Genomic DNA, 22,739 nt, shown 5'->3' with positions numbered 1-22,739 from the left:
AAAACCAGCACCCGCAGGCAGACAGTTCACAGGTGGAGAGGCGGCAGTGCTGGGTCCCCCCAGGGACTCACCTACCGGAGGCACTACTGCTCAGCCTGGGATAGTTCATCCTTGCTCTGGTGTCCAGGGCGATTGCGGTGCTCCAGTGGGTTGGTTTATTATTGCTCCTCTGTGTCTGTTCCAGCCCTTCCCTCAAGGCTCTTTCAGCTGCTCTCAGATGTACGGCAACAGCTTTGGGACAAGCTTCCGAGGGCCAGGAGCCGGGGGGATCGTCAACTACAGCCAGATGCCTTTAGGACCCTACGTGTCGGGTGAGTGCTGTGAGAACCGGGGCTCCACGCACTGCCTGCAGCATATGAGGCACTGCCTTTTAACATCATGTTGTCAAAGAAACTACAAAACGATACCGCAGAGGTCTACCGGAAGCCATAATAGCAGTGCAGTATTTCATGTTAGATTTCGAAATGTCACATTTTAGTAGATGGAAACACTACAAAGCGGTGTGTAATTCAATATGTTGACGTAACATTATTCAGCAGGTTTCATTCGACTTGACGAAGCAGAATGTGTTAATTCTGTAGGGTGATGCCAAACCTTTGGCCATGGCTGTACATTACCTGCAGGAAGTCCTGCCTTTGGACAGACAGGAAGGGGCCTCATTTCCTCTTGGTGAGTTTTGAATGCATTCGTGTTAATGTGCGTCTCTTCTGTCCCGCCAGCCTCTACCAACGGGCCTCCATCGAGCCACTCTGAGAAGAAGCTGAGCGAGTCTCTGAAGGACGGGGCCGCGCCGGAGCACAAAGGGGGCAAGCCCAGCGACGTGATCTGCATCGAAGACTAGCGAGAGAGAGGGAGGGAGGGGGAGGAAGGGAGGCAAACTATAGCCACTGTGCAGAACAAAAAAGAGTGCTTACAGAAAAAAAAAAACTTTCTAAAGGAGATTCCATCAATCTGTACATTGTATTGCACTTATTTTCCTTTCTCTCCCACACACACGCACGCATGCACACACGCACGCATGCACACACACACACACACACAGGCAGACAAACACACACGCACGCACGCACACACACAGACACACACGCACACACACACACGCACGCACACACACAGAGCAGACTCTGGTACAGGAGTATAGGATTGATTGCAGTGGCATGTTGCGTTCTTTATATGGAGGTTAGGGTCACTGAAGAAGGTTTGAATGGTTCGGACCCAGGTGAAGAGGTGGTACCGTGCCGAAGTGTTTGATGCCTCTGCTTCTTGGACATGGAAGGATTTCTTTATCTGTTGGATGGGAATCGTAAACGAGAGTGAAGCTGAAGTCTGTAGAGTTCTGTAATGAAGAATCTGTTTAAGTTTTCACCCCTCCAGCAATTTGTTTTGCTACTCGAAGGGACTTCGGTAAATCAGTGACTGGAACTGAAGTTTTTCTTTTTTTTTTTTTTTTTGCAAACGTGGCCACAAAGACCCTGAGCCCATGAGCTGACATACAGTAGATGTCTTTCCAGGACACTCTGCGACAGCAATGCATCTTCAGATCTCCCTTCATGAGTCTCCGGAGGGACTCACGGTGTGCGTTAGGTACTGTGCAGGAATCGAAACAGACGATTGGTCCTCTTCCAGGAGGACATTCCAAAAGGTTCTGGAAGTCGATCATTCCCAAGCTAAAAGGGTTGAACCGTCATCAGCTCATTGCTCCCTCAGCCAGCTCTGCTGCAAAGCCTAGGGGTGTCCGTTCTATCCAAGGCTTGGAGATTAAAAGCTATTGCACAGAAACACACTTACACACACATACACTGAGATACACTCTCACACACACTGAGACACACACACTCACTGAGACACACGCACACACACATACACACATACTGAGACACACACACTGAGAGACACACACACCTCACACATAATTGTATATAATAGATTGCTGAGCAGCGAGTGAAGGGCAGGGGTCGAACCTGGTTTCAAAACCCTCGACTTAACCCTCGTACCCGACACCGGAGAGTACGAGGGTCCCAGGAGGCGAACAGCACTTTTTGTATGCAATGCATGTTAATAGCAAGAAGCATTCAGCCCCTTTTCTGTGATCTCAGACTTCCAGCCACATCTAAAAGCAGGCTGTCTGTCTCTGTCAGCCATGTCCTTGTTATACTGCCATTACATTTCAGGCTGCCAGCTTCAGACTCACAGTAATTCTAAGCTTACTTTGGACACGCGGCTTGAAGCTTCATTAGCTAATTTAATGAGATTTGTAAAATAATGATTCTGAAGAGGAAACAGATGTGCACTACCTTTATTTTGCAATATGTGGATAATCAGATGTTCTGCAGGAGAGAGACCTGCTTGTGTTCTTTCCTTTTTATAACAAATTGTGTGTTGACAATTTTTTTTTTTTCATGAGAGAAGCATCGGTCAAAAAAAAAAAAAAAACTTTTCATAAAACCCCCGAAAAAGAACAAAAAAGATGTTGGATTTTGTAAGAATATGTACAACTTTCACCTTGAAAGGACTGGAGGGTTATCCTTGGAAGTTGTGCTTTATTAGGGTTAATGAAAAAGGTTGTGCTTGGTGTGGTTTCAGTAAATGTTTTGTAGAATTCCCCCCCCCCTCCCTCCCTCCCTCCAAGAAAGTGGACCTATAGGCTGTTTGTATGTGTATTAAAATGATAAGGTATTGAGGTCTGAATCAACAGGCAACTGAGAAAGACACCTACCTACTGCTAGCCGGTGTGGGTCCTGAAGAGAAGAGTGCTGTCAATAGGTGCTTGTGCTCATCCAGGTGGAGGTCTGACTTCAGATTGCAAAACCTCCCATGCAGTAGCTGCGATTCACCAGGAGCTTCACCAGGTGCTTGCTGGGTTTCTTGAGTTTGTGTAGTTTGAAAAGTACGAGGAATATCCTGTCTGTGGTAAGTTATATCAGACGGCACAGACAGCCTTTCTGTTAGTCCCTGATTCCCAGAACGAGGGTAGAAAGGGTGGAGCGGTGGAGCTAGCCCAGTTCTGTGCAATGCGTAGCTACAAGCCCAGGCGAGCTTCCTCGGACACCAGCGTGGGCTGTGGTCACTGTTTGAAAGCACTTTAATAGCAGCTATCAGAAGACTCTTGAAAGGGGAGCCCTGTGATTGAAGTGGCAGCCACGCGCGCACGATGTGAACCCCAGCGGAGTGTCACCACTAAGGGTTGGATGCCAGCGGTCAGTGTTCATCGATGCCATCAGTGCAGGGCATGCATCTGGAGCGGTCAGTGTTCATCGATGCCATCAGTGCAGGGCATGCATCTGGAGCGGTCAGTGTTCATCGATGCCATCAGTGCAAGGGCATGCCCTCTGGAGCGGTCAGTGTTCATCGATGCCATCAGTGCAGGGCATGCCCTCTGGAGCGGTCAGTGTTCATCGATGCCATCAGTGCAGGGCATGCCCTCTGGAGCGGTCAGTGTTCATCGATGCCATCCGTGCAAGGGCATGCCCTCTGCAGTGGTCAGTGTGTTCATCGATGCCATCAGTGCAAGGGCATGCATCTGGAGCGGTCAGTGTTCATCGATGCCATCAGGGCAAGGGCATGCCCTCTGGAGCGGTCAGTGTTCATCGATGCCATCCGCGCAAGGGCATGCCCTCTGGAGCGGTCAGTGTGTTCATCGATGCCATCAGTGCAAGGGCATGCCCTCTGGAGCGGTCAGTGTGTTCATCGATGCCATCAGTGCAAGGGCATGCCCTCTGGAGCGGTCAGTGTTCATCGATGCCATCAGTGCAAGGGCATGCCCTCTGGAGCAGTCAGTGTTTTGTCTGTGAGTGCATTTTATTTTATTATTATTAATATTATTATTATTGTCATTTTTTAAAGAATGGGACTGATCAAGTACTTGTGCTGATGGCTCGGATTGTTTTAAGTGCCAGTAAAAAATTAAATAAAATCAATTACAAATAAATCCTCACAACACTGAAGCATACTAGAAAGGACTACAGAATTGCATTGCATTTGATGGCTGTGCAATATATAAGGATTATAGGCTTCAGTATAATAGTACATTCGAAAGCTTTAAAAGCTACAGAATAAAAAAAAAAAACACAAATAGGACAATTACATTTTCTAGAAATGTGTGCTCAGCATGTGAAATGTTTTGTATGAGATTCATGATCCAATATTTAAGAAGAAATAAATAAGAAATGACCTGTGTTAAGCTATGGGCATTTCTAAAAAAAAAAAAAAAAAACCATGGTCATCTTTTTCTTTGTACTCTGTGTGTTTGTTTAATGTGTTTTAATAAATCCTTTCAGAAAGGACGTGGACTGTGTCTTTTCCTTTACTATTTGTAATCCGTGCAGCTGCTGCAGATCAATGCGGTCATTATGACAGCGTTACTTTACACAGAGCGCGCCTTTCAACTCCGCATCCGATTGTGATGACACTCGGTATGGACATTCCCTAGCACGAGCTCACGCTGCTAAACTAAAATTACTGAATTTAATGCCGGGGTATTTAGCGCCCTCTCGTGGAATAAATTAGGCTGACAACATGAATTACACAAAACTAATATACTGTACGCAACTTCATATGACGCGGGTGGGTATCAAAGTGCTGCAGCTGGCACTTGGTGGGAGAATTGCAGTTTATTTGGTAAATGTAGTTTTTTTTTTTTTTATTGAAGTAGTTTTATAAATAAAAGTTGAACTCGTAGTTTAAAGGCAGTGAAATACTCGACTCGCCTCTGGGGGGAAGGCGCCATGCCACGGGTGAAAAGCGGTGTATTTGTAAATATATATTGATTACTAATAATAATGGTACCTCGAAACAGGGCAAAGGGGTGGGTTCACTTTACTGACATTACTAATTGTAAAAACGGGGCCCTTTTACCTCCGAAAGAAACCCCCTCAAACCCCCAAGCGGCGTGTTTCAGTGGATGCAGTGCCAGCACTGACCAGCCCAGCGCTGTTCCTCCTACCTGTAGGTATACCTGCGCTCGAACCGCAGGTGCAGCGTACACTGACCACGCCCCTTCAAGGTGACATCCCCCGCTGGCCACGCCCCGCACAGGTAGATCGGAAAGATGGCGGCCGGGGTAACACGGTGAGTTTGAGCTCCGTAGCTCTCTCGTGGTTTTGAATGATTTTTATTTTCGTTTGGAATAGGTCACACAGAGAGAGACTTGCTTGTGCTGTACCGCGTTTCTGTTTCTAGATTCGTATGTTTAGAAATAAACATGTACAACAAAACACTGGGGCTGAATTTCAAAGCGACTCAAGTGTGAATTGATTACGTTTTTCAAATAAATTCCAAACTGGTAGATACACTTCTTCACTTTCTTTAAATGCCTTTTAATATCTTTCTAGTTTTGTAATTTGGAAAAAAAAGTGGTATTAAAATAACTGTGAGTTATGAGCAGAAACTACAAAGAAACAGGTGGATTATGAGTCGTTTCCTGCAGGTTTCAGCAATGATTTTTATTGTAGTTTTGTGAAAAGTTGCTACAAACCGGCCTGAAAAATGATTTTGTTCAGTTCAGAAAAACACACTCTTAACAATTAACCAAACCGCCGAGTTTGTGCGCATTTACTCTAAACCGTGTGTTAAACCCACGCTGTTTCGTTAGAGGAATGAACTCTCTTTAGTGTATGGAAAGTGATTCGCTTCTCATCATCGTTTTGGGTGCATATTCAGCGACGCTAATAAGACTCATTTCAGGTGTTCATTTGAACAGTCTGGTATTTTCTTCTCTCTGGGTTTTTGTCTAAGGAACATGAGGCGCTGTGAATTGTGAGCTGTTGCTGGTGCGCTGCAGTCCTGGATCGACACACGGATTTTGGTGATCTCCGCGCAGGTCCTGGTAAGTCATGTTTAGTTTGGTCTCCTTTCAGGTGCGCTGAGCCCAAACCTCTACTGTAGCAGGAGAGTTCGCGCATGCGTTCTGTACAGAACCACAGCTAGGGGTTCCGAATAAGGCTTTTGGAAAGACGTTTGAAATTCAAAACGATTCGCATTAATCCTGCACAAACGATGACCTGTAACTGTCAATTCCGTGTGTTTGTTTTCCAGTTCCCAGATGCCTCGGCGGAATGCACAGCCTGTCTGGTGTTTGTCAGGCTAAGTGCCCTTTCATTTGAATCTGCTTCGCAGTGTACCCTCGCATGGTTTATAGTATGTTTCGTTGTGGTTTATATCGTTTTCATTTTCTTTTCAGGATTCACACTCCCAGTTCTGCAGTATCGTTCCTATAAAACCTCTGGCAGCTTTTGGAGTCTCGGGACAGCAGATCGGTGCGCGGGCTCCTTTCACGAACCAGCCCTTTTCTATTGTTCATTTAAATAAAGATTGTATTGTAGATTATTTGTGTGTGTTTCTCTCTCCTAGCAGTCTCTAAACACAAACCATGCGATGGGACACTCCATCACATAGTCTGTGGGGGACAACGTTTTCCCCACTGGTGTTTGTTTGGATCTGTAGAGGGATTAAACCAATGAGACACGGTGGAGTCCAGTACTATTGTATTCCCTTTTTTGAGGAAAGGGTTAAGTGTTTTGGCGGGAAAATTTTGCCCCGCTGAAGCAGGGTCTAGATCTGCAGTGCCCAACAGACCATGTGATGGCGTTTCCCCTAGCAGACAAGCGCGCCAGAGAAACATCCATCGCATGGTTTGTTAGAGACTGCTGGGGAGAATTGACCTGACGAAAACCTCAGATGGGCAGTAAGAAGAAATCGGGCAAAGCAGGAGGTATACAAGAAAACATTTAATAGCATGAAAGACAACGACAGAGCAATGCAATCACATTCCCGGGTGCGGTATCCATAAGTGAGTCAATCTGCCGTCAATCGGTTTCCTGAAAGAGCACAACAAAAAACGAGTTACTGAAATTTAGAAAAAACAACAACAGAGTCGCTTGTATAGCACAGCATTCACAATACAAACTGAACCCAAATATACCGATTATCAATACACCGTGCACATTTATCCGGACAGAAGAGATATCACTGTATCAAGCAAGACTGTTCAAAGTGCTGCTTGTGAGTAACATGTAATTTTGTCAGCTGAATAAAGCTGTTCAAATTGCAGCGCCGCTGTGGTTTACTGTATGTGTCACAGGTCTGATAAATACTGTGACGTGCAGGAGCGAACGCACCGACTGCGTGTGAAAGAAGAGAGTGAATTCTGAAAAACAGCAGCATTTACAGATCATGCACACAAATACAGATGTAATCAAAAACAACCCTGCCTGCCTGCGTTGCTAGCGAGGGTACACTGCGGAGCAGATTCAAATGAAAGGGCGCTTACCCTGACAAACACCAGACAGGCTGTTCAGTGTGCAGTCCGCCGAGGCATCTGGGAACTGGAAAACAAACACACGGAATTGACAGTTACAAGTCATCATTTTTGCAGGATTAATGCGAATCGTTTTGAATTTCAAACGTCTTTCCAAAAGCCTTATTCGGAACCCCTAGCTGTGGTTCTGTACAGAACGCATGCGCGAACTCTCCTGCTACAGTAGAGGTTTGGGCTCAGCGCACCTGAAAGGAGACCAAACTAAACATGACTTACCAGGACCTGCGCGGAGATCACCAAAATCCGTGTGTCGATTCAGGACTGCAGCGCACCAGCAACAGTTCACAATTCACAGCGCCTCATGTTCCTTAGACAAAAACCCAGTGAGAAAAAACTACCAGACTGTTCAAATGAACACCTGAAATGAGTCTTATTACCGTCGCTGAATATGCACCCAAAACGATGATGAGAAGCGAATCACTTTCCATACACTAAAAGAGAGTTCATTCCTCTAACAAAACAGCGTGGGTTTAACACACGGCTAGAGTAAATGCGCACAAACTCGGCGGTTTGGTTAATTGTTAAGAGTGTGTTTTTCTGAACTGAGCAAACGCATTTTCCAGGCCGGTTTGTAGCAACTTTTCACAAAACTACAATAAAAATCATTGATTAAACCTGCAGGAAACGACTCATAATCCACCTGTTTATTTGTAGTTTCTGCTCATTAACTCACAGTTATTTTAATACCACTTTTTTTTCCAAATAACAAAACTAGAAAGATATTAAAAGGCATTTAAAGAAAGTGAAGAAGTGTATCTACCAATTTTGAATTTATTTGAAAAACGTGATCAATTCACACTTGAGTCGCTTTGAAATTCAGCCCCAGTGTTTTGTTGTACATGTTTATTTCTAAACATAGGAATCTAGAAACAGAAACGCGGTACAGCACAAGCAAGTCTCTCTCTGTGTGACCTATTCCAAACGAAAATAAAAATCATTCAAAACCACGAGAGAGCTACGGAGCTCAAACTCACCGTGTTACCCCGGCCGCCATCTTTCCGATCTACCTGTGCGGGGCGTGGCCAGCGGGGGATGTCACCTTGAAGGGGCGTGGTCAGTGTACGCTGCACCTGCGGTTCGAGCGCAGGTATACCTACAGGTAGGAGGAACAGCGCTGGGCTGGTCAGTGCTGGCACTGCATCCACTGAAACACGCCGCTTGGGGGTTTGAGGGGGTTTCTTTCGGAGGTAAAAGGGCCCCGTTTTTACAATTAGTAATGTCAGTAAAGTGAACCCACCCCTTTGCCCTGTTTCGAGGTACCGCCTAAAAACGGCGATACCCCAAAACGCCGACGCGGTAGAGTACAGAGCCCGAGAAACTCACGCCTGTCTCCCGCAGGTATTGGAACAGAATGCTGGACGCGAACCCGCGGACAGAGAGGTGAGGCTGAGCGGACCGCAGCTCCACACAGGCAAAGCACGGGAAGCTGTGCTCAGTCCGCTAAGCCAACCGCGCCGACACGCTCTCGAGCGACTTTTTAACTTGTTCAGTGTCCTGGGTGGGTGACTCCTACATGCATTTGGAATTGCATGCAACCACCTTTTTCATTTGAACTATCATGGATGCTGAAGTCGTGTTAACAGATTGGTTTTGTTATTTGGAAAAGGATCCCTATAATAATAATAGTGCAATTCAAGTAACTCGGTAAGCGCCGGTTCTCAAAAGCAGTTTAAGAACAGAGAGAATGAAATTGCTGTCAATGTGTGTTCTGCACTCGTGGCGCAATGGCATCGGCGAGGGATCATTTTTGCAATGCGGTGCATCGCTTCTGAAGTTCAAATCCCTTTTTTTGCGATTCCATTTTATGTAAAATATATATATCAATTTATTATTATAATTTTTTCTGCATTACAAAATTCCTGAAAACCCCCCTCCCCAAGTAGAAATAGCTTTTGATTAAAATAGTCTCCTATGCATACGTAACAGAGATACGCGTTTCGCACTGACGTCAGCAGCTTCCTCCCCTGGTACTTTGGTAGCGTAGCAGCCTAAAGGATAAGTTCAAGAAATAGGTGTGTGAGTCGGCATATCAATCCTGCTATTCCTCTTCATATTATTAATACACACTTCCATTTTAACAGTGATCGACCTATCTATCTATCTCTCTCTTATTGCAATTAGTGTAGGGTAATGAGAAACTCACAATACCAGGCAGGATGTTTAATATGATTTCATTTATTTATTGTCATTTCATAAATACAGAAGCTGTGCATATCGTCAGTCCTGAATTCACATTCAGAAGCACGATGCAGTTAGCAAATGCCTGCCAATGAAAAAAATAAAATAAAAATCAATCAATGATGCAGGAGTGATCACAGCCATTCATATATATATACACACAGGTCAAAGTATATACACACAGAACTGCTCTGACGATGAAAGCGTCACAGTGGGCTTACATTTCACAGCCGAATATCGTCATTATTCTTGTCATGTAACTTCTCAGAGGGGCCACTCTCCTCTGGTTTATCATTCAAAATAGAAAGGTTTAACACACACTAGCGGCCTTCTTTTGTAAAAACATGTTAACATACGCAATTATTCCTCAGAACGATATCACAACCTGCTCTTCAGAAGCACAGTACAGGTGTTTTAAATTTGTAGCATAACATCACGTGATGCAGCCATTGTAGTTAATAAAACCGTTTTTAACTGCGAGAGCACCGCTTTACTGGGAGCAGTGTTGCCTGCTGTGCTGTCCCTTATATCTAGACACTACTGCTGTAGCTGGCCGCCCATTATTAGTGTACAGCTCCCAAATCCTGAACTGCAGTTTCATGCCAGCACCCAGTGCGTTTTACAGATTGGAGAAAACATGAACCTGAATATTTGTTTCACCAAGCACTGTGGCAACACACTGCCTGCATGCCTGCCCTGTATTCAAACACTGCTGGTGGATGCAGATCTGGAGACTCACTAGAAAGGCATTGGGATGGTTTGACAGAACCGCAAGGCAGGTTATATTCTCTGGGGTCTGTGGGATTTGCTGTGGTGCACTGCAGTGTTGTACGGGGTTGTGAAACGTTGTATTATTTCACGGACTTGTCTTCAAGCTTTTCTGTACACTACAAAAGCAGTCCCGGTTTGCAGCGTTGCTTGCTCTGGGGGCGTCAGGGGAAAGCTGTTTAGGACACGTCTGTGCTGGCATGCTGCGGGGCTTTCCATAATGAAAATGAACTGCAGTGGTCTTTGGTTTGAGAGGGGTGCTCTAGTAACCCTAATACTGTACATGGCAGGACAGACTCCGCTATCTAAACTATGGAGTGGTGCATGGGCTGCTGTGTGACAGCACCAAAACATACACCCTGCTTCAGTACCATGCTGTAGCAGCTTACACGTAACAGTGCACAGCCATCCTGGCCATCATTCAACGCTCATTTGAGCTGCAAGGACTTCTAATTAAATAAATAATGATGTCATTTGTTTTACATTTCAGCTCCAATTGACTCAGCTGTCTCAACAGTACAGTACAACAGTTTCAAGGTGTGGCCACTATAAAACACTATATATATATATATATATAGATAGATAGATAGATAGATAGATAGATAGATAGATAATTGCATACTGTATATAAGTGCTAACTTCTTTTTGTGATTTCATCACTTCAAACTCAGATTTCTCTTTTGCGGTTCGGTATACCAGAGAAAATACTGTACACGGAGTTTCTAGTCTTGACAGGCATAAAGAATAATCAATCTCTAATAAAAGTGATTATAATAGTCATTGTTCATTACCATGTGCAGGATCGACATACATACACAGACCCTGGTTACTATAGTTACAATACTCAAGCATAGTTCAGCAAATTAAGCACATGTTTCTGTTGTGTTTAAAAACGCTTTTGAGCTTCATATGGTACCATGCTTCACATTCCTTTATTATTATTATTATTATTATTATTATTATTATTATTATTATTATTATTAATAATTGGGTAACTACATATCTCAAATGCTACTTACAACAAGAAAATCGCACATCCACTGTAGAAATATATATTTTTTAATGCAGTAACTCCTACTGTCCATATGATTGTGCCAGAGATGGCTTTTTTTAAATTCATTTTTTTATCCTTTGGATTCCACTCAAAGTATACAGTAGACCGGCTCTGCATTGTCCTACATGCATTTTTTTTTTTTTTAAACATTACAGTCTAAAGTGCTGCCACCTTGTACCGCAGTTCAATCCAGAACACCTTTCACAGCATGGAAAATAAACGCAGGATGATAACCTGTTGGAAATGCCATAGCCACTGAACGCTGAGGCTCTGTTAGATTCAGAGTAACGCTGGGGCAAGACCATTTCAATAATATATATATTAAAACAGGCTTTCACTGGAGTTGCAATAAAATACAAACCGAGCCCCTTGTAAGCAAACTATTTCAGAGCAATCCTTGGGATGAGCGAATGTGAAAATCTGAAATCTGCAGGTTCACTAGCAGCACGCTACTGTATATGACTGATTGAATCCGTCTGTTCAGTCCCTGCTAAAACTTTTATCAGCGATGCATATCATTAACAGGACGAGGAATGAGGGGGGACGACAAAAAAGGCCATCACCCATGAGTCTGCTGGAGGAATGTCTGATTGAGTTTGGACAGGGGTTTGATCAGATCGCATGCAGTATTACTGCTTGATTTAAGGCGGATCAACGCAAAAGTGCTTACAGTGGTATAACAGCCTAGACTTTTCTATTGATAAGTGACACTGTGCAGAACATACGTTTGTGAGGGTTACAGATTATGCAGGTTTAAGGATCGGGCTGGAAAATGACTTTTTTTTTTCTTTCAATATTGGGGTAAAACATCAGTCCTACTGAAAGCTGTTGAAAATCTTTGGCTTCAGCCACATGACAGAGAGACAGGTTTGCAGCGTTGATCTTGGGAGCGGTAATGAAAACGGAACGCCCTACCCTTCCCAAGAAACGAGCGTCACTGCGAGGGAGTCTGGAGGACAGAGGAATTGAACACACACGAGTGAAATCTTGGAAACGGAGATGCTGCACCGTTAAGTCTTAAAGGTGGAGTTACTTTGAGACTAGCAATGAGTCCCAAAACAACACTGCAGATCACACTGCCGCTGAAATGTTTCAATTGTGGGGCAACTGATCCCCCAGAATGAGGAAAAGTCACCCACGTCTGTTATATACAGACTCAGTTCTATCATTTACGTGTTTTATTTATTCATTCATATTGAAAAAAAGGATTTGGGGTTTGATTTAAAATGAAGGAAGCATGTGTAAAGCTGAAACATCATTTTACAAGTCAAGGTAAACTTGTCTTAATTGTCCTTGTGTTGTCATTTCTATGTAGATTCATTAAAAAAATGAAAATCAAAAAAAGTAAACGGAATTCATAGAGTCTGCCAAGCGAGCGCGCGTGTGCTTTTCTTTTTCTTCTTGTAAATAATATCTCTAAAAGCGCATACCCCCCCCCTCACCCCCCTCTGCATTCCATTGTGATCCTTTTTTAAATGATTCTCTCCAGTGCATTTTATTTTATTTGCCGATTCCACACTTCAGTTTCCGATTCGGTAAATGCTCAAGCAATAAGAGGAACAGGCAAAGGTTAGAGAAGAAGTACAGTTTGAGTCCAGCGGGGGGCGCTCCGCTCTGCTCCGCAGCACATTAGGACCGGTAGTCCTTTTTGCTGTACGGCTTGTTGCCCAGAATGCTATCCACTTCATGCACAATGGAAGAAGATAACTTCGGAAGAACCTGAAAAGCAAAAAAAAAAAACACAAATTACAAGCCTTTCTCAAGAGGAGTCCCGAATCAGCACCCAGGCTTGTTCCTGTATAGACGTGAGCATAACACACGGTGCATTTCCAGTAGCGCACAGGGACCCTGCAGTCCTGCAGAGGAGAGCAGGAGAAGCCTGATCAGGCAGCACTGACCTGTATTGCTCCGATGTTCTCCATCAGCTGCTCTGTATTGGAAGCCCCCAGCAGGACTGAACTAACACCTTCGTTCCGTAGACACCACGCTGCAAGAAATGGCACATCGTTTAATCACAGCCATCACAGGAGCGAGCATCGAGATGCACGACTTTTCACTCCAGTGGAAGATTTTTTATTTTTTTTGTAACTTTAATTTTAAATTTTAAATTATTATTATTATTATTATTGAGAAATGCATATTTATCATGCCAAAACGTTGGAAAGCTGGTCGTCTAAGAGCAGAAGTCAATTAGAAACTAGTCAAGGCAGCACACTGTGTAATTATTTTTACTATGTTATTTAATGCGATGGCTAAAGTCCGGTAGAAAGGGCCTTAAATATTTCAACGGAAACACACTGCTCTTCCTAAAGCACAACGCCTCTGCACACTGTGCACAGTGTACCCTACACCAAAGCACCTACTGTTCTTTGGCAGTCTCCCATCCAATCACTGACCAGGCCCAGCTCTGCATAGCTTCTGAGATCTGGTCTATAGACCGGACTGGGTTATGAGAGCCTGCAGTACAATTCTGTGGCTGTTCTCCATTAAGTGGCTAGTCTCAGGGATGTGATATAAATGAAGGCCATGTTTTAAAAAGGCAACAACGAAAAAAAAAAATCAAATTAACGCCAACGTTATTAAAAAGACAGCATTTCTGAACTTCGCTTAAACATTGTTGTCAAAGTGGCAGAATGAATTACGGTCACGGGTTGGTTAATGGTATTCCTGCAAATGCAGTGTGAAATATAATTTCAAAATCTGTCGCCCTGGAAAGCGCTGTGAATATTAATTCTAAACCAGAGGCAGATTTTTTTAGTTTAAAGCTGTTATTTAAAAGCCAAGTCGTATCAGCAAACTAGCACCACCAAATGATTTGCACAAATGAGTATTCCGTGGGCGTGATAAATAAGTTATCTAGGGAATATCAATATGTCAGCTTGTAAATGATTTGTGCCCTGCACCTAACAGAAACACAAGATGATTTATGTTTGCATTTTAAAATGTTTCTTGTGTTAGGTGTCAGGCTGCCACCCTGCTACATGTTAGCTTTTACATCTCTGTACAGGTTTTACAGACACCCACGATTTGTGGACGAGGTGGCACCGAGTGGACCTGGGTTCGGTGGTCTCTAGCTCTCAGTGGACCACAGTCCACATCACGCAGTGAAGCAGGTTCAAGAGTAAAGACATTTCTTCAGGTTGCACTGTTCCTTAACGCGAGCACTCGCTAATACAATCCAAATAGAAACTAGAGCTGGAGGCGGACTGCAAAAGTTATTTTGTAATAAGGATTTCCTATTTATGTATGTGTATGTATTAATTTTCAATCCAAAAGTGAAACCAATCAGCTTAACGGATATTTATCTCAGGTATTTAACCTGCGTTGAACTTGGCTGCAGCTCGCTGTCACTGGTCCCTCGAACCAGGAACACACACACACACAAAAAAAAAGTGAGAGTGAGAGAGGGACGGACGGACAGACAGACAGAAAGAGAGAGAGCGGCAGAGTTACGTGTACCGATAGCCAGCTGCGGGAGCGTGCAGCCCAGCCTCTCTGCGATTGCCTGCAGCTCTTTCAACTTCGCCTGCTGACGTCGACCTTCCTCGCTCAGGATCTTGTCTTTCAACCACTGGTACCCCTGCCAAACACACACAGCACACGCACAGCTCAGCCTTTACATGGAACTGTGACAGTACCTGGGAACCTGGTAGTCTGTAAAAAGTATTGAAAACGTCAGCGTGGGCCCAGTTTGTAATGTTTCAAACAGCAGCTGGGGTATTTCAATTTGCTGCAGTTCAGAGCATTACAAAAGTGGGCCCCCCACTGGGTTACCTTGAGCGACGCTCTAGAATAAGGGGGGACCCCGCTGTCGTATTTCCCTGATATGATCCCACAGGCCAGCGGAGACCACGTCATAGCGCCCACACCTGGGAGGAGAGAGCGGATTTAATCCCCCACAAGAATTGTGCTGTTGCCTTTTTTGCTGTTGCACCTGCAGGTGGTGCTGTGTGTCCGTACCTATCTTATGGAAGAGCTCCGGAAGCTGCACCTCCACCTTCTCCCTCTGGAACATGTGGTACTCCGCCTGCTCGCAGATCGGAGGGATCTGGTTGAACTGCCGGGCCACGGAGTACGCCTCCTGCAGGAGAAAGAGTGAGCGAGGGCGCCGAGAACCGCTGGAGATCAAACATTCCAACAACAATGTTCTTTGAATTTTTGTTGCATATTGAACTTGGCTTCGATAGACAGATTTATTTATTCATTTTTAGATTGTGTCCATGCATGAGACACTGGATTTTTTTTTTTTTTTTTCTGCAGTGTTTTACAAATACATTTTTTACATGTGCTTTCTTGGTAACAGTGACTTCCTATCAGACACAACCAGGCATTTTCCTCAGCTGGGATCTGAACTCTGTGTTCTCCTTGCCTGGTAAACACTAGATGGTAATCGCACAACTTCTGCATTCTAATGAGCAAGATCAAGTTACCCGACAGCTTGCTTGTAACATAACGATACCCCCACCCCCCCCCCCCACCCCAAACTATGACAGCAATTCAGCCAGACATAGAATTTCAAAAAAATCATAAACCATAGCAATTCTCAAAGGTTAAAAAAAACACTGTTGTAATGGAGAACCACAAACTGTCAAGTCTGCTTGGGGGTTTATTTCTACATGCCCTGCTGTGAACTCTGCTACGCAGCAGCATCTGGGTCAGACTTGGTCTTGTTTTAAGAGCAGCATGGCACAGCTGCTGATCGCTGGGTGTTTGCACGTAGATGCTGCTATACGGTGAGCTGTGGTGCGGATTGATGCTTTGTGAGTGTACGCAGTGCAGGATGTAGATGTAATCCGGGTATTGAAAGCAGCGTTGAGTAACTTGCCATAATCTCCATGGAACTCCAGCGGGAAGTGCCCCAGTACATGGCCATCCCCTGGTTTATGACGTGCGTCATGGCTCGGACCGTTTCTGGAGAGAGAGAGAGAGAGAGAGAGAGAGAGAGAGAGAGGAGAGAGAGGAGGGTTTAATAGGAAGCAGACAGTCTCAAAGCAGGTTTGTAGAGTGTAGAGAGGGCTATGAAACTGCATCTCAGCGTTCAATGCGCTCTGTTTTTGCTTTGTGAATTTGGGGCACTCGGGTTCCCAGCACCTCTAGTGATCGATCTGAATGCAAAAATATATAATTCAAGTGTTTCAGCTGTGGTACCCTAAGGGCAGGAGAGGGAAACAACTGAAATATTTTACCCCCAAAATAAAATGTACACAGAAAGAAATTCTATAGCACTATTATAGCACTGACCAATATGTAATTACTTTACAAAATCAATTAATTGACACTGGATTGCATAAATGGATATTTATAATTCTAGGCATGTTTTAAGAAACCCAGTATCCAGCCCCTGTTTAAAAGCCCATCAGCCCGGTCTAAAACCATGCAAGATGTGATTTCTGCTGCACAGACACAGGCCATAGAAAGGAGGAAAAAAAAAAAAAGAGAAAGTTCAGAACCACTCCAACAGGGGCAGAGCAGAGACAGGTGAGCATGCACACAGACACACTCCGACAGGGGCAGAGCAGAGACAGGTGAACACGCACACAGATACACTCCGACAGGGGCAGAGCACAGACAGGTGAGCACGCACACAGACACACTCCGACAGGGGCAGAGCAGAGACAGGTGAGCATGCACACAGACACACTCCGACAGGGGCAGAGCAGAGACAGGTGAACACGCACACAGATACACTCCGACAGGGGCAGAGCACAGACAGGTGAGCATGCACACAGACACACTCCGACAGGGGCAGAGCAGAGACAGGTGAGCACGCACACAGACACACTCTGACAGGGGCAGAGCAGAGACAGGTGAGCACGCACACAGACACACTCCGACAGGGGCAGAGCAGAGACAGGTGAGCATGCACAGGGAGCTTTCATCTTGCAAAAAAAATTGTAGCGAGTAAACAAGGCCAGCCATTCAATTATATGGGAAGTATTGGAGAGAGGGTGGAGTGTGGTATAGAGGGTAGTGCTGGGGAACACAGGCGTTGGCATTCTAGTGCTGGGCTAACTGGATCTAGACTAGATATATCTGGGTATTGGGACCAGTGATAAACTGATCAGTTTTTTTATATTTGCATTACAAAAATGAATCATATTTTTAATACATTTAAAGTTGCATGCTATCTATTTTGTCCTTCCATCTGTACTACTTTATGTCCCAGTGCAACTTGTGCAAAGAGGTTCTTTAGAGCAGAAGTACAAGCACATGAGTAAAACATTTTGGCAGGCTACAATAACATTGCTAACCGTGTTGCTATTTTATCTAAGAAAACTCTGTCAAGGAACCCCCCAGTTTGAGCTCTGCAGCACTTTATTTTACATCCATGAATGTCAACGCTAAGCCAGTCCCATCAGCAGGAAGCATGCTGGTGTTATGCTGGGGGAGTGGGGGTAGTAGTGCTTCCAAATTCAGACAGAATCGTAGCAAAGGGATCGTCTACAATGACAGGGCAGGGTATGATTCAGAAGCGACTGCAGTCCAAGCACTGAAATAAGCAATTCCTCCTCTCCAGCTCAGATTCATTACCATGCTTCACTACGTAAAGCTTGTTTGATGTGTTTTCATTTTTAATAGTAATTCATTAGCATGTTTTAGAGGCAGGGGAGCGGTTTGCTTTCCCCGGTTCCACTGTAGGTTTAGTAAGGCTAAGGCATTGATGATCATTTTAATAGACACACATTGGTTTGGGAAGTTGATACAGTCAATGAGGTCTGAATCATAGCGCAGCAATTAACCTGGAAGCACAAAGAAAATCAAACGTACCCATAGTATAAAAAAAAAAAAAAAAAAATAGAACAGAATAAATCTGTAAGTATATAACATGCTCAGTTTGGAAGGAAGAGAGTAAAAATAATGTGCATGAAAAAATGAAAATGAATGATCAGGTCTCTGTTTAATTTTATAATCTATCTATATATATATATATCTATATATATATATATTTTTTTTCCCCCAAAATTTTACTTGCAAGATGTTTTTAAAAAAAGGTCAGATTATTTACTTATTTATTTATAAAGCATTTTATGGTTTTCATTGTTTCCAAAAAAAAGGGGGGGGGGGGGTGGTGGTAAACAGGCACAGTAATAAATAAATAAGTTATAATGCCATAAAATGCTTTTTGGAAAGAGATAGCCAATACTCGGAGGGTACCGTCCGTGTACCTTCAACGATGAACGTTCTTGACTTTGGAGTGCTAAATGGGTCTCCTGGTGACAAGAAAAGATTTAGAAAAAAGACCAGAGTTTATAGCTGCAGCTGTAATTGCAGTACACACTGTAGACTACATTTACTGAAGGGCTTGGGTGGGGATGGGGAGGGGATAAAGTCAACTGCACTCATAATAACTCAATGGTGTGTTTTTTTTGGTTCGTTTGCTTTATTTTGACCTCAGCTGTGGCATTTGTTCAGATTACGAGTTCTTGGTCTAGACACTCAATGGGTCGATGGAAAGGGTGGTGATGGTATTGCTGTATGATGCAACAGAACAGAAGAAAATCAGAGACAGAGACAGAGAGAGAGAGGGAGCGTGCTGTGAGGCAGGGCCAATCTACAGTGAAGTGACCCCCCTCCGCAGAACGGAGACAACCTCAAAGACAGTTAATTTTTTAAGATCGGTTCAAATGAAGAGAAGAGTCTGAAAGCAGCCAAGAGACACACCTACCTTCCATGGGCGTGTTGGGGTCAGGTCTGTTCGCAAAGACCACGTCCACATATTCCAGCTGCAGTCGCTCCAGAGAAGCCTTTAGCCCTGGAAAAGGAGACGGCAGCATTACAGCACAACAAGGCGCTGTGTCCCCAGCACGCCTATGTATGGGTGCACTGCCACGGTCAGATCCAAAATGCACCGGAATTCACAGTGGCAAAGACGATTATGAAGGACCTGCTGAATCTCTGGAGTGCGAGAGGGCAGTATTGCATGCCTACAGTACAAGTCCTACCTTCTATGATATGTTTTCTCGAGAGCCCCCTTTCTGTCTCTGCTCTGAAAAAAACAAAAAAACAAAATGATTTTAGACGACACAGTAAAAGCAAGAAACACAACAGCAGAGATCTGACAGTTTAAAGGCTTTTTATGTGTTTGGGCAAATCTGATAAACCTTTTCAAAAACGCAGTGTAATGTATGTATATGCAGTTGGCTGGGTGAAATGCATCTCAACATTATGGCCACGTTTGTGTGCGTGTGTATCCTTGTAATACACGGACACACTTAAAGTTTAAATTTGCAAAGACATACTTTCCACCCCAGAATATTTTGGTTGTGATGACCAAGCTGGAGCGCCTGCGAGAAAGAAAACAAAAAGGAGAGAAAAAAACCGTTAAGAGAGGACAAATAAAAACGAGCGTACATAGACATTTTACAAAAAAAAAAAATCTATCGAAATAAAATAAGTACAGTATATATTGACAGATAGATAGATAGATAGTAAGGATTACCTCCATCCTTTTTTCTTTATTATATTCCCAAGTACAACTTCTGCTCTGGAAGGAGAAAAAAAAAGATAGACAAACAAAAGGCTTAGAAGTTTGAACTGACAAAAAAAAACATCAAGACGTGTGTTTCAAAATTTCAAATTGTAATTTAAAGGGTTTTGTAGAAGAGGGACACAATGAAAAGACTGCGCTGCCAAACCTCAAAGAAACAGGAAATCAGTCAGGTGCGGAACAAAACATCACTAAAACAAAAGAAATCTTACACTCCAGCTGAAGAACATCTTTATGAAGGGAAAGTGAGAGAGCAGGGGATTGGTTTGGGGGCGACAGAGCCTCTCTTTTTACTTGGTGATGAACGGAGACAGGAAACAGCCACAGACACCTCCCTGTGCACTGACATTTTTCCAGGCCTCCTCCTGGACAAAGTGTTTGCAGTCCAGAGCATTAAAGAAAGCATGCCTGCTTTACAATTTTAAAACATGTTTTTTTTTTTTTTTTAAAAAGTGCAGCCCCTTATAAAAGGGAAGTAAGAGAGAAAATGAGATTGAATGAAGAAGAAATGAAGGCGTGGGATAGCGAGGGGTCCCTGGCAGAGCGTGCAGGGTGACAGATGGGTGAGACCTGGCACCACTTCTCATCACAGAGCTCATGCAGAGCACACTGCAGTGGCGCTCCACGTTTCCTGCTGCGTGTTTCTCTCTCACAGTGAAGTACCTACTTGCCCGCAGCGTAGACCTCCGCCGTATCGAACAGATTGATCCCGTTCTCGTAGGCCAGCGTTATCAGCTGCTCTGCCATCTGCGAAAACACGAGAAAAAAATGAGAAATTCTGAAACAAAAAATAAAACCAAAAAAGGGTTTCATCTCTCTCTCTCACTCTCTCTCTATATATCTTTCATAAATACTGAAGCTGAAACGGACACGTTTATTAATGTCCAGAAATATTCAAGCTACAAGAAAAATAAAAAGCTCAGCAGAAGCCCCTACCTCATCAGTAATCTGACCTCCGAAGGTCACCCATGTTCCTGCAAAACAGAAATCCAGCATGATTTATGGAAACAACGAGCTGTCTGTGCAACACAGCAATTCCTGACATTTCACATGGAGTGCGATAATGAGGGATCAGCAGATTGCACAGCTGTGCTTCATACGTGAGGAGCTATGACGCTTCCCGTTGCATAAATACAGTGCCCTTTATTCCAGAAACTACACCTGCCAGCAGCTTTAAAACAACCCAGTAGCTTTTCTGATGATCTGAAACTACGCTGAATTAGACGGAGGACTCCACGGTGTACAGTATGGTAGCAAACACATAAACGGAAACGGACTGAGTTCACTTTGTGCTGCTCAATCCCAGGAGCACTCACTGTACTTCTGTTGTTTTGTGTGTATTGTGTCTCCCTCGCAATTTGAGATGTCGCGGTCAATTTTTCCTGATCTTGACACACTGCGTTGCTGCAATTACTACTTTAAGGAATAAGGAATAAGGATAAGAAATCCATTCTTTTGTACTGCAATTGATTATGTACTTATTTAAATGTATTTATATGCTCACCTAGTCCAAGGCAGGACACCTTCAATCCAGATTTTCCGAGGTTTCTGTTGAAAGAAAAGAAAGCAGGGTTTCAGTCGCAGATATTACTCGAGGTAACACTTAAATGAACGCTGGAGGCTGGGTACAGATTTGATGACACTCTGCAGAGAATCACTCACCTGGCTCAGCCGTGTTGTGTTTAACCTACAGATTTGCAATCACACAGTTATGTTGTTTTGTTGCTGCGTAGCATTATAGGCATTGAGCCGTCATCAGCACAGACCCACCTGCTAATACTGTGAAAGGGATCCACAGAACATACTGCACAGGTGGGTGCTGTGTCAGAACACCAGAAATTCAACAAGGTTAGAAAAAACTGTCTGAAAACTAATTTAGCAATTTTTTTTTTTCCCGGCACTACTTGCTTCACATCTCTCGCTGTTCAAGGAAAGCTGCGCAGCCAAAAACGTCAGCTGCTGTCAGGTGTCAGTACAGATTAACATGTTCAGCCCGACCGCATGAGCTGAATCAACAACTTATCCTATCATCTCGTTTTGATGAGGGAAGGAATCAAACCCAAACAAAAAAAGAAAATGCCTGTGCCTTTTTTTTTTTTTTTTACTGGGGACACACTGGCATGTCGTTTTCTTCAGGACCCAGCTTAGTCTTTTTTAATGACATTTTTTAGTTAGAAAGCTTTTCTGTTTTGTCAAACGCTTGAAAATGTTTGGCTTTCCACTCCAAACCTGATTTGGTTTGGCTGCAAGCATGCCTGCTCCTTGCTAACACTGTTACTGCTAACAGCTGTTTGTTTTGCAAAAAATGTAAGATTTATGCAAGCAAGACCATCAGCTCTAGTATAATCTCAGAAAGAGAATACACACCACAGAGAAAACAGCCAATCAGAAAACATTCCTACTAATAGTTTTACTTTTTATAATCCCAATTTATTGCACATTATGATATCAAGTGACGGTGACAAAAACAGCTCCCCAGGGACGCCCCCAGCCTCCAGTAGAAATCTCAGCCTCCTGCAGATTCACAGTCCATGTGCTGAGGAGCAAAGCCTAGCATTGCAGGTCGGTCTCAAGCACTCGTTTTCAGAGCTGCCCCTCTTACTCTGCGGGAGAGAGCTGGACTTTCTGACCCCGTGTCCGCAGTGGACAGACAGGCTCCCCGCTTGTGTGAACGGATCCCTCCCAAGACTCAAATCGAAGAGTGAGGCACAGCTATCCTTTTACTAATCTCTGCCTGCTCGGTGCACAAACGAGGGGAGCTCAGTTCCCAGTGAAATCAAGACAAGTTTCTAACATGCAGTAACAACAGCGATCATAACCGACTTCACAAAAACCGGCAACTGTGAGACTTGAAATTGTTTTATTTTTTTATTTATTGTTGTGCTGTATAGCCAGCAGCAGCAATATTCTGAAAAGTACAGTAATCAGTCATGTGT

At 43.9% G+C, this 22,739-nt stretch overlaps 2 protein-coding genes and 1 long non-coding RNA gene across 24 annotated transcripts in view; 2 read left to right on the top strand and 1 right to left on the bottom strand.

The window, feature by feature from the left end:
• LOC131701824 (chromodomain-helicase-DNA-binding protein 5-like) overlaps positions 1–4,097 on the top strand; it is a 32,989-nt gene extending 28,892 nt beyond the window's left edge. For all 6 annotated transcript variants that reach the window (XM_059001906.1, XM_059001902.1, XM_059001900.1 and 3 more), the window contains exons 39-40: positions 185–311; positions 720–4,097. In XM_059001906.1, coding sequence (XP_058857889.1) covers positions 185–311; positions 720–841 — 249 coding nt within the window. In that variant the 3' untranslated portion in view covers positions 842–4,097. The remainder of the gene's footprint in view (positions 1–184; positions 312–719) is intronic.
• Positions 4,098–4,745: 648 nt separating this feature from the next.
• LOC131701825 (uncharacterized) lies at positions 4,746–6,142 on the top strand. Its single transcript, XR_009309038.1, has 3 exons — positions 4,746–5,067; positions 5,734–5,824; positions 6,034–6,142. It is a non-coding gene; the product is annotated as an uncharacterized LOC131701825 (long non-coding RNA).
• Positions 6,143–9,470: 3,328 nt separating this feature from the next.
• Positions 9,471–22,739, bottom strand: part of LOC117962290 (voltage-gated potassium channel subunit beta-2) — a 55,659-nt gene continuing 42,390 nt past the window's right edge. For 12 of the 17 annotated variants that reach the window (XM_059002010.1, XM_059002006.1, XM_059002011.1 and 9 more), the window contains 14 exons: positions 21,308–21,351; positions 20,740–20,777; positions 20,471–20,550; positions 19,756–19,800; positions 19,556–19,600; positions 19,259–19,302; positions 18,982–19,068; positions 18,482–18,526; positions 16,141–16,226; positions 15,276–15,396; positions 15,090–15,184; positions 14,775–14,895; positions 13,214–13,302; positions 9,471–13,034 (listed from right to left, as the gene is read on the bottom strand). In XM_059002010.1, the coding sequence (XP_058857993.1) occupies positions 12,945–13,034; positions 13,214–13,302; positions 14,775–14,895; positions 15,090–15,184; positions 15,276–15,396; positions 16,141–16,226; positions 18,482–18,526; positions 18,982–19,068; positions 19,259–19,302; positions 19,556–19,600; positions 19,756–19,800; positions 20,471–20,550; positions 20,740–20,777; positions 21,308–21,351 (1,030 nt within the window). In that variant the 3' untranslated portion in view covers positions 9,471–12,944. The remainder of the gene's footprint in view (positions 13,035–13,213; positions 13,303–14,774; positions 14,896–15,089; positions 15,185–15,275; positions 15,397–16,140; positions 16,227–18,481; positions 18,527–18,981; positions 19,069–19,258; positions 19,303–19,555; positions 19,601–19,755; positions 19,801–20,470; positions 20,551–20,739; positions 20,778–21,307; positions 21,352–22,739) is intronic. The other 5 variants (XM_059002012.1, XM_059002014.1, XM_059002001.1 and 2 more) reach the window with 1 other exon arrangement.

Source organism: Acipenser ruthenus, chromosome 27, assembly GCF_902713425.1.
Source record: "Acipenser ruthenus chromosome 27, fAciRut3.2 maternal haplotype, whole genome shotgun sequence".
NCBI classification, from domain to species: domain Eukaryota; kingdom Metazoa; phylum Chordata; class Actinopteri; order Acipenseriformes; family Acipenseridae; genus Acipenser; species Acipenser ruthenus.
Note: the sequence above shows the minus strand (reverse complement) of the source record. Positions and strands in the feature narration are given on the sequence as shown.